The 17,794-nt window shown below is 56.1% G+C and overlaps 2 protein-coding genes and 1 long non-coding RNA gene across 10 annotated transcripts; 2 read left to right on the forward strand and 1 right to left on the reverse strand.

Annotated features, from left to right (window-relative positions):
• Positions 1 to 657: 657 nt before the first annotated feature.
• On the forward strand, positions 658 to 10,350 carry LOC138422838 (glutathione S-transferase theta-1). Of its 3 annotated transcripts, none has more exons than XM_069558361.1 (5): positions 658 to 2,916; positions 5,083 to 5,170; positions 6,352 to 6,502; positions 9,533 to 9,709; positions 9,894 to 10,350. In XM_069558361.1, exons 1-5 carry the CDS (start codon positions 2,700 to 2,702, stop codon positions 10,086 to 10,088), a joined length of 828 nt encoding a protein of 275 aa, XP_069414462.1. In that variant the 5' UTR covers positions 658 to 2,699; the 3' UTR covers positions 10,089 to 10,350. The 3 variants fall into 3 exon arrangements, with proteins under 3 accessions (XP_069414462.1, XP_069414464.1, XP_069414463.1); XM_069558362.1 differs by having other exon boundaries at positions 2,542 to 2,950; XM_069558363.1 differs by lacking the exons at positions 6,352 to 6,502; positions 9,533 to 9,709.
• Positions 1,635 to 3,547, reverse strand: LOC138422844 (uncharacterized). Its single transcript, XR_011250037.1, has 2 exons — positions 3,373 to 3,547; positions 1,635 to 3,069 (listed from the first exon to the last, which is right to left on the reverse strand). It is a non-coding gene; the product is annotated as an uncharacterized lncRNA (long non-coding RNA).
• A 439-nt stretch (positions 10,351 to 10,789) lies between the features above and the next one.
• On the forward strand, positions 10,790 to 17,597 carry LOC138422842 (glutathione S-transferase theta-3-like). Of its 6 annotated transcripts, none has more exons than XM_069558369.1 (7): positions 10,790 to 10,989; positions 11,923 to 11,961; positions 12,250 to 12,654; positions 14,023 to 14,110; positions 14,587 to 14,737; positions 16,705 to 16,881; positions 17,183 to 17,597. In XM_069558369.1, the coding sequence occupies exons 3-7, from the start codon at positions 12,543 to 12,545 to the stop codon at positions 17,372 to 17,374; spliced, it is 720 nt and encodes a 239-aa protein (XP_069414470.1). In that variant the 5' UTR covers positions 10,790 to 10,989; positions 11,923 to 11,961; positions 12,250 to 12,542; the 3' UTR covers positions 17,375 to 17,597. The 6 variants fall into 6 exon arrangements, with proteins under 6 accessions (XP_069414470.1, XP_069414468.1, XP_069414472.1 ...); XM_069558371.1 differs by having other exon boundaries at positions 10,795 to 10,850; XM_069558370.1 differs by lacking the exon at positions 10,790 to 10,989 and adding an exon at positions 11,702 to 11,830.
• Positions 17,598 to 17,794: the final 197 nt, after the last annotated feature.

The raw sequence follows: 17,794 nt of genomic DNA on the forward strand, positions 1-17,794 counted from the left end.
CCCCGTGGCTCCCGAGCCCAAGACGCGCCTGGGGCTGGGTGGCAGTCGCGAGTCCCCTCAGCTTCCAGAAAGAACTGGAGGATGAAAGGCTACACACGAGTAAACTGTCAGTGTGACAGCTGATGACTTTAGTGATCACCTTCACTAATGGATAGAATAACGAGATCGGGGATCCTGCAGGAAATGGCGGTTTTAGCCACATTCTGACATTATCGGGGAACTTCCCTGGTGGCCCCGTGGCTAAGACTCCATGCTCCCGACACAGGGAACCCAGGTTCCATCCCTGGCCCGGGACCTAGATCCCACGTGCCACAACTAAGAGTTTGCTTGCCCAGACTAAAGACCCCTCATGCCACAATGAAGATCGGAGATCCCACTTGCTGCAACTAAGCAATAAATATTTACCTTGCTGCAGCCAAGTAAGTAATACAGTTTTAAAAAATAAACCCATCGGCCTGCCGGCTACACGCAGCACAGCACCCGCAACATAAGATGCATGATCTTCTAGAGAGTGCATGCAGTAGTCTTCAGGACAGACCCTGGGTGAGGTCATAAAATAAATCCCGAGAAATTTAAACTGACTGAAATCATATGATGTGTGTTTTCTGAACACCGTGGAATGCAATGAGAAGTCAATAACAGGAGGACAACTAGGAAATGAAATGCTTTTAAAAATGCATTTAAACAACCAATGAATCAAAGAAGAAATCACAAGGGAAATTAGAAAGTACCTTAAAGAATTAAGCACACAGCAGACCCAAACTTAGGGGAGGAAACAGGGCTGAGAGGCCACTGAATAGCTGTGAACACATACGGGTCTCACCCGCTCCAGCACTCTTGCCTGGAGAATCCCATGGACGGAGGAGCCTGGTGGGCTGCAGTCCATGGGGTTGCTAAGAGTCAGACACGACTGAGCAACTTTACTTTCACTTTTTGCTTTCATGCATTGGAGAAGGAAATGGCAACCCATTCCAGCGTTCTTGCCTGGAGAGTCCCAGGGACGGAGGGGCCTGGTGGGCTGCCATCTATGGGGTCGCACAGAGTCGGACACGACTGAAGCGACTTAGCAGCAGCAGCAGCATACAGATCTCAAATCAACAACCTAACTTACACCTGGAGGAAGTAGAAAAAGAAAGGCAAACTAAACCTATAGCCAACAGGAGAAAAGAAATAAAAAAGATTTGAGTGGAGACAGAGGATAGAAAAACGAGAGAAGATCAGCGAATCAAAAAAAAAAAATGGATTTTTGAAAAGGCTGCCATTCTCCGCAAGACCCTGGATCAAACTTCACTCACAGCATGTAGGCTGTGCTTTTCTCAGTAGACAGGTGCTATTTTTTTTGTTGTTCCTGGTAAGAATAATTAACTACTCAGCAAACTGCGCGTGTGCCACGTGGTCCCGTTAACTATAGTCACCACGCTCCATAACTTATTCATCTTGGGTACTCAAAGCTTTCTACTCTCTAACCAGTGTGTTGCCAAACCCTGTCTCACCCCAGCCCCTGGTAACCACCGTTCTAACCCCTGCTTGTAAGAGTCCCACTTTTTAAGATTCCACACAAGTAAGATCAGGCAGTATTTGCCTTTTTGTGTCTGACCTTTCACTTAGCATAATAACCTCCAGGTCCATCCATGTTGTTGCAAATGACAAGATTTCCTTTCTTAAAGCTGAGTACAAGAGTCCTCGATACGTGTGTGTGCTCAGCCACGCAGTCACGCCCGACTCTGCGACCCCGTGGACTGCAGCCCGCCAGACTCCTCTGTCCGTGGGGATTCTCCAGGCAGGAATCCTGAAGTGGGCTGCCATCTTCCTTCTCCATCTCAACACGCGTCCGTGAGTAATCTCCAGATTTTCTCCATCCACTCACCCCTTAACCGACACTTAGGTTGTTAGTCTAGCTTGGCCGCAGTGAACATGGGGTTGGAGGTGTCTGTCTCTTGGAGATCCTGTTTTCATTTTCTTTGGATATATGCCCAGAATCAGGCTTGCTGGATCTTTCCCATCATTTTCAAAGATGGAGAAACAGAGGCCCAGAGGAGGAAGAAACACACTCAGAGAATGAGACGGAGGCACTGTGCTGGGGGCAGGAAGACCTGTGTCAAATTCCAGGGGTGCGCTGGGGCAAGGGAGTGAGTGCTGAGGCTTTGCCTCTTGGTCATATCAGGCCTGAGTGTTCATTGGAAGGACTGATGCTGAAGCTGAAACTCCAGTACTTTGGCCACCTGATGTGAAGAACTGACTCCTTGGAAAAGACCCCGATGCTGAGAAAGATTGAAGGCAGGAGGAGAAGGGGATGACAGAGGTTGAGATGGTTGGATGGCATCACCGACTTGATGGACATGAGTTTGAGTAAGCTCCGGGAGTTGGTTGATGGACAGGGAGGCCTGGTGTGCTGCAGTCCATAGGGTCACAAAGAGTCGGACACGACTGAGCGCCTGAACTGAACTTGCCTCTTGATGGCGCCGGATGTCTGCAGCTTGGGGCCAAGATCGTGGATGCTGGAGTCGGACTTTCTGGACCCCCTTCGATGTCTTCATCCCTAAGGCAGGAACTTCTGACACACGCCGCAGCCGGCACGAGCCCTGAGGAGGTTCTGCTCTGTGACCGGCCCGCCTCCCCCAGGGGGACCTTCCGGAGCCCCCGCCCCGCAGACCCGCCGGGCGCCGGCGATTGGACCCGAGCGCGCGGCCCGAGCGCCTATGGGGAGCGGCGCGTGGGGGGCGGGCCGAGCGCGGCCCTGCGGTCTGGGCCCCGGGCCGCTGAGTCCCGTGTCCCCTGCGTGGCGAGGCCGGTCAGCCCCCGCCATGGGCCTGGAGCTCTACCTGGACCTGCTGTCCCAGCCCTGCCGCGCCGTCTACATCTTCGCCAAGAAGAACCGCATCCCCTTCGAGCTGCGCACCGTGGACCTGCGCAAAGGTGGACGCCCGGCCGGGGTTTGCGCGAGCGAGAGGTGGGCGTGGGGAGGGGAGGTCGAACGCTGCGCAGGGCAGCCCCTCCCGAGCCCCACCCGGCCTGCGGCGGCCGCCAGGAAGAGCGGAGATTCGGGGATCCCCAGACCTGGCTGGGTCCCTGCAACGAACGAGAGGAGTGGAGGGCTCAGTTGAAGCAGAGTAGAAGAGCCGGGGCGGGGTTGGGGGCGCGCGGCGCATGAGGAATGGAGGAACCTGGCGAACAGGGGCTGCCGCTAGGCGCAGGGACAGGGGCTGGGTGAAGAGACAGGGGCGCGAGGAGAGGAACGGGGGCGCTTGGCGGGTGAGGCAGAGCGGGTCCCTCCACTGTGGCCCAGCTGCTCTTGCTCTGGCCCCGCTGCCCTGGGGGCACCCCCGCCCCCCGCCCCCCCTTCCTTCCTCCTCCTGCTTTGCCTGAGCCTACCTTATCCTCTGTCTCACTCGTTCTTAGAAGGCGCAGCCGACGCTGGGGATGCGGAGAGCAGGAGGGGGACTGCGGGGGGCGGGGGGGAGGGCATTGATGAGCCCTGCACACTTTGTACTTTCTCTGGCAGATCCCCAGAGTCCCAAGGGCACAGCTGGCATGCCAGGGCAGCTGAGGGTAGGGAAGGCAGTGCTCCCGCGTTGCTAGTGCGGGGCGGGGGGTGGGGGTGGGGGGTGGGGGGTGGGGGCGTGTGGGGGGCGCACAGAACAAATCTGGCAACTCTGCAGGGCTGAGCCTTCCACCCAGCGCCCCCAGCTGGGTGAGGCTCGCCTGCCGTTCTGCCTTTGTGCCAGCTTGTCCCGAGGCCTGAATCGCCATCTCGTCCAGCCTCCTCAGGGGACGGGCCCCCTGGCTTGCCCAGCGGTCACCTCTGCAGAGTGTGGGGTAGGGGAGACGGAGTGGGCACAAAGAGGCGTCCCAGCCAGGCTGTCCCACAGAGGGTACTGCAGGAGGTGTGTTTCGCCAGGAGAGGAGGGGAGGGTCCTGGTGAAGGGACAGTCTGAAGGGTGGGGGGAAAGGGAGGAGAGAGGCTGGAGAGGTGAGGCCGTGGGGGACAGCAGATGGCTTTGAGCAGCTTTGCCCGCTCCTGGGGTTCTGGGGAGCCCCTGAAAGCTGTTGAGCAGGGGCAGCAGTGATGACCCGTGCCCCCCAGAAGTTTCTCTCTGGCTGCATCTGAAGGGGCCAAAATCACTCACTCGAGCTCAAGCAGAGGCCAGGGTCCCAGGGGACTCTGGGCTGCACCTTTCCGGGGAGCTTCAGTGGGACCCTAAGAACAGGGCCAGCTTTGTTCCTGGTGCCCAGGGCGGAGTGAGCAAGGGGACGCACAGGGTCCAGGGGACGTTGGCTGCAAGTAAATGGACACCCCCTCATAGCTCAGTTGGTGAGAAATCCGCCTGCAATGCGGGAGAGCCCGGTTTGATTCCTGGGTCAGGAAGATCCCCTGGAGAAGGGATAGGCTACGCACTCCAGTATTCCTGGGCTTCCCTGGTGGCTCAGCTCGTAAAGAATCCGCCTGCAATGCGGGAGACCTGGGTTTGAACCCTGGGTTGGGAAGATCCCCTGAGAAGGGAAGGGCTACCCACTCCAGTATTCTGGCTACTGTGTAGTCCATGGGGTCACAAAGAGTCGGACACGATTCAGCAACTTTCACTTTTCAAGTGGACGCTAGGAAGAGGCCACTTGTCTGTGTTTGGGAACCTATCCTTAGGGTCCACAGGGAAAGTGGCATTGAGAGGGCCAGTCTCCCAGTCCCTGCAGCTGGGACACCCCCAGACCCCATGCGGGAGCCAGTGATGCTGGCGATGGTGAAAAGGCAGAGGGTGGGAGTCTGCGGGCTTGAGCAAGGACAGGCCCTGCCCTGGATGGAGCTCCTTAAGCTCTGTTTTAGGGGGGCTCCTAGTGGGGGAGGTTGTGCCCACAGGAACTTGGCAAGGGGTGTCGAGCTCTCTTTTGCACCAGCTGGCAGAACCTCCCAATTCTCCCACAGCAGCCCCCGCCAGCCTTTCCCGCACCAAGAGCGGCCAGGGGCTGGAGAAGGGCCATGAAATTGTGGTTGGGGCCTTTTGAGGGGGGTGGGTGCAACAGGTGGACACAGCCAGGCAGGGCGGGGCATTTTCCTCCCCACTATGCACCACGCTGGGCTCTCCGCAGGCCAGCACCTCAGTGATGCCTTTGCCCAGGTGAACCCCCTGCAGAAGGTGCCAGTCTTGAAGGACGGGGACTTCGTCTTAACCGAGAGGTAACTGGGGCCCCAAGGTTGCTGGCAGACCCCACTGGAACCGTCTCGTCCCTCCGAGGTGAAGGGCCCTCGGTCCAATATCCCTCAGAGGGTCAGGGCTGGACTCCTGGCTCCTGCCTGCCCACAGTTTCAGTTCGCAGAGACGGTTGGGAAAGCAGGCACCTTACGAGTCATGTGGTGGTTGGTGAGAGGGGATTCCCGGGCAGGGGGGCAAGGCAGGGCAGGGCGGTTCATCTCCCAAAGGGCTGCCCCCTGGCCAAACTTGTACTGAAGTCTCCCGGCGGTCCCATCTCTGGGCTGCCCTTCCCTGGGAGGACCACCAGTCACATGGACATTTGCCGTCACAGCAGGGACCCTCGTCTTCCTCGGAACTCCCCTGCTGGGAACAAAAGGAGAAAAAAAAAAAAGTGAACCGTTTAGCTCAGTGCGGCAGCAGGATTCCCAGTAGGGAGCTTGGTCCGGGAGCAGATACAGAGGTTTTCCGCTCCTTTGGCTGGGGTGCCCAGCCCCCGGGGTACCCCGAGTTCCTGAAGGCCTTCCCAGTGGCCCCGAATTCCCACATTCACTGTCCTTCCGGATCAGCCCTGCCATCCCAACACCAAGGCAGCCCAGCTAACCCAGGGCAGGAGGGGGGCTGCAGGAGCCTTGTCTGTCCCTCTTGTCCAAGATCTCACAGCTCCCACACCCTCCTGTGTTTCCGGCAGGATGCTTCAGGGAGGACAGAGGGGCGACAAACGATGAAGGGATGGCAGGAAAGCCTTTCTGAAGCATCAGGCCTCCTGGGGGTCTGAATGTGGGATGATGAGAGTGGATGCAGGCTGGAAGGAACTGGAAGCAATTGAGCTTCTGCAATGCTTTGCTTTGGTGCTGACTCCTCCAGGAAGCTCTCTCTGGTCCTCCCGTCAGAAACTGTGCTCCGAACTTGTGGCAGGACTCACCGCGGAATTTAGCCCGGTGATAGGAGCTTGCCTGTTAGCCTCAGGGAGACTCTCAGCTCAGCCTCCAAAGACTGTGTGCCCTGGGCAAGTCCCATCCTTGTTCTAAAGCCTGGCTTCCTATTCTGGAAACAGAAAATAGCCTGGTGTGTGGTCAGGAATATTCAGGAAGGGACTCTGTATCAAGCCCCGGCTCAGTGGGGCCCCTGCCCGCCGCCCTCCAACACGTCCTCCCCTCACCCGCAGCGTGGCCATCCTGCTCTACCTGGCCCGCAAGTATAAGGTCCCCGACCACTGGTACCCTCAGGACCCGCAGGCCTGTGCCCGTGTGGACGAGTACCTGGCCTGGCAGCACACAGCCCTGCGGAGAAACTGCCTCCGAGCCCTGTGGCATAAGGTGAGATGCTCTCCCCGGGGAGGGGGGCCGGTGAGGGCATCACCCCACAAGGGCACGGAAACCTCACATTCTTCCTTTCAGTTTAAGTAGCTTCTGTTGACCTGGCTTTGACTTCCCAGTTCTTTCCTCTGTTTGCCCAAGCTGCCATTAAGCCCGCCTAGTACATTCTTTGTATTTGAAATAAGTGTTTTTTTCAGTTCTAGAGATTCCATGTGGTTCTTTTTTAGAGTTTCCATTTCTCTGGTGAAATCCAACCTCTGCTCACCCGCTTGGTCTACCTTTTCTTCTAAATTCTTTAACGTATTGATTCTTATAATAGTTACTTTAAAGTTTTTGTGAGCTAATTTCAGCCCCTGGGTTTTCTGTGGGTTTGTTTCTATTGGTTGTCTTTTGCCATCTGGATTAGGGGTCACATTCTCCTCTTTTCCTCTTTTTCTTTTATATTTTGGCCACACCATGAAGCTCATGGGATCTCAGTTTCCTGACCAGGGATTGAACCTGGACCACATCAGTGACGTCGAATCCTAACCGCCAGGCCACCAGGGAACACCTACATTTTCCTCTTTCTTTACTTGTCTTATAATTTCTTATTTCTTCACACAGTAATTTCTTGCTGTGTGCTGCGTGTTATCTAAAAGGAGAGTGGACACGGAGTGTGCTATAAATGCCTGACGCGGGGCTTGCACTTTCTTCTATCAGGCATCCCCGGTGGGAGGTTCGTCTCTTCCAGCTAATAGTCAGGATTGGGGCTGGGATGTGGCTTCAGTTACAGTTCAGTTTCTCTCTGGTTTCAGAAATGTCTTGAGGGTGGAATCAGGTTGCTCATTTTCCTCCAGCAAGGATTTGGAATCTAAGCTCCAACTACAAGCAAGAGATCGCTCTGCTTCTCAGCCCTGCCCCAAGTTCCCCACGTGGCTGCTTCATCAGAAAACTCCCAGACAGATGGCAGGCTTGCACCGCGACCTGCTTGGACCCCAGGGATGAACGTGGCTTACCTTGGGAGGGTTCATGCCCTCTGGAATTTAGCTCATTTTGTCCAGTGCTGCCCAAAAGTAAAGAGTGAGACACATATGTAGTTTAAAATTTTCCAGTAACCATAATTAAAAAGTAAAAAGAAACAGTTTAATATATTTTACTTAACCCAAAATACTCAGAGTATCAGTGGTATGATTTTGGCTAATAAACACGTGAAAATACGTTCAGTATTACTAATCCTTAGGAAAATGCAAATTAAAACTATAATGAGGGGACCTCCCTGAGGTCCAGTGTTTAGGACTTGGCCATCCAGTGCAGGGGGTGAGGGCAGGTTCGCTCTCTGGTTGGGGCGCTAAGATCCAGTATGGTTTGCGGCCAAAAAACCAAAACACAGAACAGAAGCAGTATTGTAATAAATTCAGTAAAGATTTTTTTTTAATGTCTATAATGAAATACCACTTCCTCCCTGTTGGGATGGCTGTTGCAGATAGATAGGTAGGTCAAGGATTGCTTGCTCGGTCGTGTCTGACTCTTTGTGACCCCGTGGACTGCAGCCCACCAGGCTCCTCCGTCCATGGGATTTTCCAGGCTGGAGTGGGTTGCCATTCCCTCCTCCTTCCTGACTCAGGGTCGAACCTGTCTCTTGCATTAGCAGGTGGCTTCTTTCACCCCTGCACCACGTGGGAAGCCCAGACAGATAGACAGATAAGCAAAATAACAAGTGTTAGGGAGGATAAGAAGAAATCGAAACTCCCGTGTGCTTTTGATGGGAATGGAAAGGGGAATCGCTTCTGTGGACAAGGCATGGTGGTTCCTCAAGAAAATTAAAAATGCAATTGCCATATGACCCAGCAGTTCCACTTCTGGGCGGATACCCAGAATAACTGAAAGCGGGATCTCAAAGAGATGCTTGTACCCACGTTCACAACAGCGTCATTCACAGTAGCCAGAATGTGGCGGCAACACCGGTGTCCATCAGCAGTGACGCCTGAGTGCCCCTCAGGGCTTCCACTCATGTTTTCTGCCAGGAGTTTTACTGTTTCCGGTCCTATGTTTAAGTCTTTAGTTCATTTTGAGTTTATCTCTATGGTCTTAGAGAATGCTCTGATTTCATTTGTCTTCATGTAGCTGCCCAGTCCTCTCTGCACCACGGATGGAAGAAACTGTCTTTTCGCCCTTGTATATTCCTGTGTCCTTGGTGCTGGATTAGTTGGCCAGAAGCGTGTGGGTTTATTTCTGGGCTCGCTGTCCCTTCCATTGATGTGTGTCTGTTTCCTGGTGTGTATTTTACATTTCACGGCACATTTCATCTCAGACCAGTCCTACTTTAAGAGCTCGGGAACCTCTGTGGCTGGTGGTTTCCATATCAGACAGGCAGGTTTAGGCTTTACTCTTTTCTACTTTTTGCACTTTCTTTTATTTTTCCTTTTTCTTTTAAAGTTCTGTATTCTTTTATGACTTAAAAAAAACACACACAAGGTTATTTTCTTTCTAGCGTCATCATGGTGGGTTTTCCGTGTTCTTCTCAGAGGTGCCCTCCTCCTTTCTGAAAGTATATCTTCAATTCTGGGTCACCAGTTTCATTGTTGTGTCTTCTATCATTTGTGATATATATAAGAAAAGAAACATTAGGGAACAAAAACCAACTGACCTCTTTGTCGCCCGTTCCCTTCCTGAAGTCCGCCCCCGCTGCCTGCCCCTTGCGATCTGGTTCAAGTCCTTTCAGTTCATGACCTTGTACATTATCGCGTTTATGTGTAGCCCCAAAACAGCGCTTCGCTTTGAGTGCTTACAGTTTTACATAAACTCTCTCAGGTCATTCTGCAGTTTGCATTTTCCCACGGTGGTGCAGGCGGATGTAATGCATTTTTTTCTAACTACTCTATAGCGTTTCCTGACATGAATAAATCAGAATTACCCTCTGATGGTCCTTTATAGTTAAAGACCTTATAGTTATATTTAAGGACCGTTTACATCTAAAGTCTCAGGTGCTGCCCTGGAGGTCAGGTAGGAATGCCGGCCCCTAAGCCCCCACTCTGCCTGCCTGCCCATCAGGTGATGCTCCCTGTTTTCCTGGGTGAGCTGGTCTCTCCTGAGACGCTGGCGGCCACACTGGCAGAGTTGGATATGGCCCTGCAGGTGCTTGAGGGCAAGTTCCTCCAGGACAAAGCCTTTCTCACCGGGCCCCACGTCTCTCTGGCTGACCTGGTAGCCATCACGGAGCTGATGCATGTGAGTGGTGTGGGTGGTTGGGGGGAGGATGAGGCAGGGGGGTCCTGGGTGGCGCTGAAGTCCTGCTCACACCATGCCCCTGGCTGTGGGACCCTGTGGAGACACTTTCTGGAGTTCCATGGCCTCCAGACCAGATTGGTGTTGCGATATGTGGTCACCCATCCCGCCCCCTCTCTCCCTACAGCCCGTGGGTGCCGGCTGCCAAGTCTTCAAAGGCCGACCCAAGCTGGCCGCGTGGCGCCAGCGCGTGGAGGCAGCGGTGGGGGAGGCCCTCTTCCAGGAGGCCCATGAGGTCATCCTGAAGGCCAAGGACTCTCAGCCTGCAGACCCCACCTTGAAGCAGAAGATGCTGCCCAAAGTGCTGGCCATGATCCAGTAACCCAGGGAGCTGCGCCTCTGCTCTGCCCTTGGCAGTTCACGGAGCAGCTTCATTTCTGCTGTCCCTTGGGAGGCAGACCTGGAGAACAGGCGTGGCTTGCCTGCCTGAGTCCTCTGCTCCTGGGGCCAGGTTCCCACCCATCTGTCGCTGGGGCTGCAGAGCCACAAGGAGAATGGCACACCCAGACCTCGTCTCCTTTCATCTGCATTTTCTTTCCAGTCTGGGAAATAAACCTGGGCTCAGCCTGAGCCTTTGCTTCTAACTCCGAGGTGTGCTTTATTTGACCTTCCATCTGTCCTGGCTGCGGTTTTGGCCTCTCTTTGAGAGACAGCCGGCTGCGCAGGCCCGGTGGATTAGCTTTCCGCAGACCGGTTGTCCAGAGTGAAATTAACCAATGCCCTGCCCTCCACTGGTTCTTCGACGAGGACAGTAGAGGTAGCAGGTCTCCAGGTGTGTTGGGTGCAGAGTCGCCTACACTCTCTTCGCAGGGCCAGTCATCCTTTCAGCACCAAGCATTGTGAATCACGAGTCCTGCTCCGACCCTGAGAGGGTGGTGGGAGGAGACGTCAAACAGCAGCTCCCCCGGTCAGGACTCGGTCAAGTGGGGCCTGAATTGCCACACCTCGGAGCTGCAGAACCTGAACACGAACGGAATGCTCAGATTGCATTTTAGAAAAACATTCTGACTGGTGGTGGGGGTTGGACTGGAGGGTGGCCAGGGAGGAAGCAGGGAGATTGGATATCGAAGTAGTGCGGCCAAACGTGAGTTATGGTGGAGGTCAGTCCCCTGGAGGGGGTGGAGAACATGGCCCCATCCAACCTGGAGAAAGTTCTCTCCTGATGGGATAGATCGTTCTTAAACTGGGAGCCAAGGGCCCAGGAAGGCCAAGCTATTCTCAAGGTTTGTTTGTTTTTTTTTTCTTTCCCCCAGTTGGGCTTTCTCTGAATCTTGGGTTTGGGGAATAGGTTTGGGAATAGTTTTTTTTTTTTAAGTTATTTATTTGGCTGCCCTAGGTCTTAGTAGGTCTGCAATACAGGAGATGTGGGCTCAATCCCTGGGTCAGGAAGAGCCACTGGAGGAGGAAATGGCAACCTGCTCCAGTATTCTTATCAGGAAAATCCCATGGACAGAGGAGCCTCTCAGGCTACACAGTCCATGGGGGTCTCAAAAAGTCAGACCCGACCAGCACAGGCACTCACAAGTCTTAACTGCATCTCGCAAGATCTTCAGTTGTGGTATGTGGGAGCCAGTTCTGTGATCAGGAGTGCAACCTGGGTGCCCTGCCTTGAGAGCAAAGAGTCTTAGCCGCTGGACCACTGGGGAAGCCCCTGGAAGTGGAGTGAAGCGAAGGCCACTCAGTCGCGTCCGACGCTTTGCGGCCCCATGGACTAGCCCATGGAATTTTCCTGGCCAGAATACTGGAGTGGGTAGCCTTTGCCTTCTCCAGGGGATCTTCCCAATCCAGGGACTGAACCCAGGTCTCTCGCATTGTAAGCAGATTCTTTACCAGCTGAGCCACAAGGGAAGCCTAAGAATACTGGAATGGGTAGCCTATCCCTTTTCCAGGGGACCTTCCCAACCCAGAATTGAACTGGGGTCTCCTGCATTGCAGGCAGACTCTTTACCAACTGAGCTATCAGGGAAGCCTGAAGTCCCTGGGGACACGGGTTTTTTCACCTAGGAGACTTGCTTAGAGGAAGAAGGCATCACAGCCAAAGACCTCAGGAGCCCCAGGCTTGAGGTTGGAGGGGTTTGGCCCTACAAAGGAAGTGGGAAGATTCCGGGCCCACCCACAAACCTCATAGATGGGTCTCACGAGGCTCTGTTTTGCAGGAGGGAGACGAAGATTAGCCGGGAGCGTAAGGAAGCTCGGTGAGGGGCGGCTTCCTGAGGTGGCGATCTGGTCTTTGCTGGGTGCGGAGGACCACACGCCCTCCCCCGCCTCCACCCTGGGCCGTGGGCCCCCCGGGAGGCTGCGGCATCTTCCACTCCTCTCTGTGTTCCTGGGGACTCTGACGTCCCTCCTCTTTCAGCCCCCGCTCTGAGGGAGGAGGTGGCCTGGGCTAACCCTTTGACCCTAAATTCACCGAGTGTCTGCTCTGGAAGCGCCCTTGATCTCGTTCCCCCAGTACCCCTCCCGTCCTGTTCCATTTGACGCAGGTTAGACACTGCTGTTCAGGTGAGGGGACTGACACGGCGGAGAGACACAGAGTCTGTCTCCTTGAACCCTGCCGGGCAGGAAACGGAGCCCAGCTCAGAACCCCGCAGAGGGAAGGCGGGAGAGCGAGGCCGCCGCTGATTGGCCCGAAGTTCTCCGGCGCCGTCCAATGGGCGGGTAGGGTGTGGCCGGGCTCGGGTACCAGGAGCTGCGCACATCCCTCGGCTGGGTGACCGGTGGAACCTGCCCGCCGCCGTTCCTGTCGTGGGTCCTGCCCGCCGTTCCCGCCCCCGCCATGGGCCTGGAGCTCTACCTGGACCTGCTGTCCCAGCCCTGCCGCGCCGTCTACATCTTCGCCAAGAAGAACCGCATCCCCTTCGAGCTGCGCACCGTGGACCTGCTCCAAGGTGGGCCGGACAAGCAAGCAGGCCCGGGAGCTGGGTGTCCCTGTGGCCCCCGAGTCGGGGGGCCGGTGCAGACGGACTCCCGTCGGAAACCGTGGCTTCGGCCATCGGTTGTGTATTGTCCGTCTTTCCCTTGCCTAGTGAATACCAACCGTTCTTCACACCCAGGCTAAGGGGGGACAGAGCAGGTACATAGCAGTGCCGGGTGCGGCCGGGGTTGGGGCGCGGCGAAGCAGTGGAGGAAAGTGGAGAGACGGCTCTCCATATCACGGCTCGGAGAAAACAGGACGCGGCCTCCTGGTTCTCAGCAGCCGCAGCCCCCATGCGTGACTGCCCAGAAGATTGTTCGCCTGTATCTGGCCTCCGCTTTACTCCTTCCTACCTGTGCCAGCCTAGGTCCCCTCCACTTGGGCAGAATCCCGCGGAGGGAGCAGGGCTGTCACCGGACCTTAGCAGGAGCTCTGGATTCAGAGCCCCTCGGGGCAGGCTGGGAGCGACACCGTGCTTGGCTGAGTCTGCCCGCCTTCTGCCTCTGGCGCCCCAGCCTGAGCCACCTACTGCTCTGGTGCCACCTTGCTCTGCCTTCTCAGTGATCCTTGGGATGAGGGCCAAGCACAGAGGCTGTTTCTGGAGGGAGAATAGATCGTGGTGATCCTGCCCACAAGGGAGAAGGAGCAGAAAGGCCCGCAGGTGGTCTTGTAACCAGGCTGGGGTCCTGTGACCAGGCTGGAGCCCCGCTCCGCTAAAGCCTCCGGCTTCGCACTCACTACTGGGCGTCCCCTCCACACAGGCCTGAGCTGGTAGTGGTAGTGGAAGGCCTGCAGTATGCAGAAGTGAGCCAGACCAGGGGGCCCTAGTGGGGAAGGAGTCTGGAAGGTTTGGCACAAGAAGGAAAGAGGAGCAACCTGCAGGAGGCTGAGTGGCTGAGCAGGTCAGGCATTGCTGGTGAGAGTGAGGTTTGCTCAGATCTGGGAACAGCTGTGTGGACAGGTCACCCAGTTAGCACAGAGAGGTGGGGCTCTGCAGGGGACAAGCCTAGAGCCCAAGGAGGGGGCTGGAGGGCCTGATGCAGGGATGGAGTTGACCGGGGCTGGGGGTTTGCGGCTGCAGAAACCCACCCTCCCGTCACTCTGCCCAAGCCCAAGTTGGGATGCTCCTTGGCCCAGGTCCAGAGCAGGTGGACACGGGAACAGGAACCTCTGGTGGGCTCAGGGGATGTCACCCCCTGACCAGCGGAGTGGCCTCCTCTTTCCTGATTCCCCACCAGGACAGGGACCCCAGAAAGTTGGTGGCTAGTTGTTGGGGTGGGAGTGGACAGAGATCTTAGAGGCCTCACAGTTCTCCCCACCTGCCTCACCGGTCACTCCACAGGCCAGAACCACAGCGATGAGTTTGTCCAGGTGAACCCCCTGAGGAAGGTGCCAGCCCTGAAGGATGGGGACTTCACCTTGGCTGAGAGGTAAAGGGCCCCTGGGCCCCACCTGTCGGCCATCTGTGTGTCCACCGTTGATGGCTTGGCTCATGGCTTGCGTGTCCCAAGTCCCTGTTCCGGCCCAAAGGGTGGAGAGTGGTTTGAAGTGGGCAGAGGTGCCCAGGGCTCGGAGGGGTGCCTGGCCTCTCCTGGCACTGCCTGAGCTCCGGAGACTGGGGGGATGGCACTGGAGCCCTCTGCAGCCCCACGACACTTTGTTTTCCCCTCGGTGCCGGAGACGCTAGATGGCCCAGTGTAGGCCTGAATGGCCCTGGCTGCCACCTGACCCCTCTGGGCCTCGCATTCCTGCTTGTGTAACAACCAGGAAGACGCTGAGATGCTCCACCCACAGGATCTAGGGAAAGACGTGTGAGGTCAGGGCCAGGCCTCACCCAGGGCCTGGTCCCTGTGGAACGGCGGATGAGTGACTGGGGCATGTCCTCTGCACCCCCCGTTTCCCCCAGTGTGGCCATCCTGCTGTATCTGGCCCGCAAGTATGAGGCCCCTGACCACTGGTACCCCCAAGACCTGCAGGCCCGAGCCCGCGTGGATGAGTACCTGTCGTGGCAGCACACGGCCCTCCGGATGAGCTGCACCCGGGCCATGTGGCAGAAGGTGAGCCCTGGGGCAGGGAGCCCTCCAGGATGATCAAGGAGCCAGGCTCTCTGTTGAAGCTGAGAACACTAAATCCTAGAATGCCAGAGAGGCTCCAGGGCAACGGACTTGTTTCCCAGAGAGGAAACTGAGGTACAGAGCCCGGGAATGACTCCCCCAAGGTGTCTTATCAAAAACACATTTATTTGTTGAGTTGTTTTCGGCTCCGCTAGATCTTCCTTGCTGGGAGCAGACTCAGGGGCACGGGCTCCAGGACTCGCGGCTCGCAGGCTGAATGGCCCTGAGGCACGTGGAGTCTTCCGGGACTGGGGATGGAAGCCGTGTCCTCCCCTGCACTGGCAGGTGGATACTAAACCAGGGCTTTCCTGAGCCACCAGGAAAGCCCGCCGCCCTCAGGTCTTGATTGCCGAGTTGCTGGAAATGAACCCTCTGCTTTCCCGCACATGTCACACTGCCTAGGAATGTTGCCTCTTGTGGGAAAAGCATCAAGCCCTCGCTTTGCCACACATGTACCTTTCAGATGGAGAGATGTTAAGTGACAAACCTCAAAGTAGGAAGAAATGAGATCGTCACTAAATGTTGATCTAATTTCTGGGTATGCAAAGATTGATAAGCCTAATAACAGTGAGAGACTTAAAGAAAAGACTTTTCAATTTTATACAGTGAAATCTGTAGACGAAGTGGAAAAAAAAGAATTAAAGCCAGCAAAAAAAAAACCAAAACAACACTGGGGAAAATCTTGGCAAAGATATGTTAGAAAGAAGTAACATTCTTGATATTTAAGATGCTCTTAGAAGCCCATCAGACAAAGACAGGAGAAAAACGGGCAGAGGAAACCAGCAGAGATGTAGCTGAAGGACAGAGAGAAAGGGGCAGTAAGTGGATGAAAACATTTAACTTCAGTAAAAACCAAGCAAATGCGCGTGAAAGGAGCATGCAGATACCATTTTTGCTTATCAAATGTGCAGAGGCCTTTGCCATGAGCCCTGAGCCATGATCAGCACCCAGTACCCAGCGGTCCTCCTGTGTGTGTGAGGGGCTGAGCACTGCGCCTGGGCCCTCAGCAGCGCACTGAGAGCTTGCAGTCCTAGCACCGCGCCGCCAGGGAGTTCCATCTTGGGGCCCATTTGGCCCAAAGAAAGTTTCCATAGCTTTAAAAGCCATGGGCTTCCCTGGTGGCTCAGTGGTAAAGAATCTGCCGGCCAGTGCAGGAGACTCGGGTTCAGTCCCTGGGTCGGGAAGATCCCCTGGAGGAGGAAAGGGGAACCCACTCTTACAATCTTGCCTGGGAAATCCCATGCACAGAGGAACCTGGCCGCTGCCTACAGCCCATGGGGTCGAAAGACTTGGACACGACTTAGGGACTCAACAATGACAATAAAAGCTGTGGCTGGGGAGGCAGCCTGGTGCATTTGAGGGCCGAATGGAGAGAAGCTGAGGAGAGTGAGTGTAGATCTTTGCTATTGAGTGTGGTCCATGGGCCGGGAGCAAGACGGTCATCTGGGAGCTTGGCAATGCAGAGGCTGACCCCACCCAGGTGCACTGATTAGGAGCATACACCTGAAGCACATCCTAGAGGGATCTGCAGGCCCATTCCCACAGACTCCCATCTGAGAGGCCTGGGGTGGAGTCGGGGGTGGTGGGAGCGTGGGAGAGGATGGCTGCTGCTGTGTGTTGAGACCTTTGCGGGGAGGGGGCAGTAGGGAGTCATGGCAGGCTTTACGCAGGGAGAAGCTACAGGCAAACTGGGATTGCAGAGGGGTCCCTTGGCTGCCTGATGTGAGGACCCAGGGAGAGGTGGAGGCTGGCCATGCGTGAGTCAGCGATGAGGCCCGGGCTGGTGGTGGCCGTGGGCGGGAAGGGGTGACGGGAGTGAGGAGAAATGCCCAGGATGGCTGGCCAACAGGATGAGAGCCGGAACCAGGCCGGGCCCTAGGCAGACGCTGAGCCCTCTCTCTGCCTGCCAGATGATGTTCCCCGTGTTCCTGGGCCAACGGGTGCCCCCTGAGACACTGGCAAACACTCTGGCCGAGCTGGACCGGTGCCTGCAGCTGCTTGAGGACAAGTTCCTGAAGGACCAGGACTTCCTGGCCGGGCCCCACATCTCAGTGGCGGACTTGGTGGCCATCACCGAGCTGATGCATGTGAGTGCTATGGGGCAGGGGGGCTGCTGCGCAGCGGGGTACCCTGGGAGGGAGCCCGTGCACCAGCTCACATTGCTCTTTCTGGCTGGGGGCCCTGGGTGGGTCACGTCCCCTCTGAGCCTCAGGGTCCTCATCTGTAAAAAGGGGCCTAAAACCCCACCCTACAGGGATATTGAGCAGTTTCCTGGTGTTTTCTCTAGTGGCAGAGGCGGGGAAATCCACCCAGGGGATCCCTAGGCCAGGGGCGGCCTTCTGCTTCCCCTGGGCACCTCCCCCCTCCAGTCAGCTCCCTCTCCTGCAGCCCGTCAGTGCCGGCTGTGACATCTTCAAAAGCCGGCCTAAGCTGGCCGCATGGCGCCAGCGCGTGGAAGCTGCGGTGGGGGAGGACCTCTTCCGAGAGGCCCACGCGGTCCTCATGAAGGCCAAGGACCTGCCTCCAGCAGACACTGCCGTGAAGGAGAGGCTGAAGCCCTTAGCGCAACTGTTCTTGTAGTGGGTCCCGGCGAGCCTGCCACGGCACTCTAAGAAATGGCGCTCCCTCCCCTCGGCTGTGGGCCAAAACACGGCTCCGCTCAGAGTCCGGGCCACAGTGCTCTCCACACACCAGCCCCACATGCCTTCCTCTGTCCATCCGCTAACTTCACCCTTACCCCTTGCACGCTGACTTCCATGTGAACTCTGGAAAGAGCTCCAGTAAACACAAAAGTGACCCTGGCCCTCTCTTGTTTGAAAATTTTCCCTGGTTTCTGCCCTGAGGCTAAAGGACAAAGGGTGAGTGCTTTAATATGCCCACTTACATAAAGTTTTAGGTATGTAGTTGGAATCGTTCATATACACCCACGCAAGTTCAACGACCTTTGCTATTTACAGTTCTAACAGCTTTCCAACGCTGATGAAAGTACCACGTTTGGCC

Source organism: Ovis canadensis, chromosome 17, assembly GCF_042477335.2.
Source record: "Ovis canadensis isolate MfBH-ARS-UI-01 breed Bighorn chromosome 17, ARS-UI_OviCan_v2, whole genome shotgun sequence".
Lineage (NCBI taxonomy): Eukaryota > Metazoa > Chordata > Mammalia > Artiodactyla > Bovidae > Ovis > Ovis canadensis.

Bases quoted from the DNA above. Each gene is read 5' to 3' on its own strand.
- LOC138422838 (XM_069558361.1), top strand. From the start codon at position 2,700: ATGGGGAGCGGCGCGTGGGGGGCGGGCCGAGCGCGGCCCTGCGGTCTG. The intron at 2,917-5,082 runs GTGGACGCCCGG...GGCTCTCCGCAG, and splicing joins CACCGTGGACCTGCGCAAAG to GCCAGCACCTCAGTGATGCC. The intron at 6,503-9,532 runs GTGAGATGCTCT...CCTGCCCATCAG, and splicing joins TCCGAGCCCTGTGGCATAAG to GTGATGCTCCCTGTTTTCCT.
- LOC138422842 (XM_069558367.1), top strand. From the start codon at position 12,543: ATGGGCCTGGAGCTCTACCTGGACCTGCTGTCCCAGCCCTGCCGCGCC. The intron at 12,655-14,022 runs GTGGGCCGGACA...GTCACTCCACAG, and splicing joins CACCGTGGACCTGCTCCAAG to GCCAGAACCACAGCGATGAG. The intron at 16,882-17,182 runs GTGAGTGCTATG...CCTCTCCTGCAG, and splicing joins CCATCACCGAGCTGATGCAT to CCCGTCAGTGCCGGCTGTGA.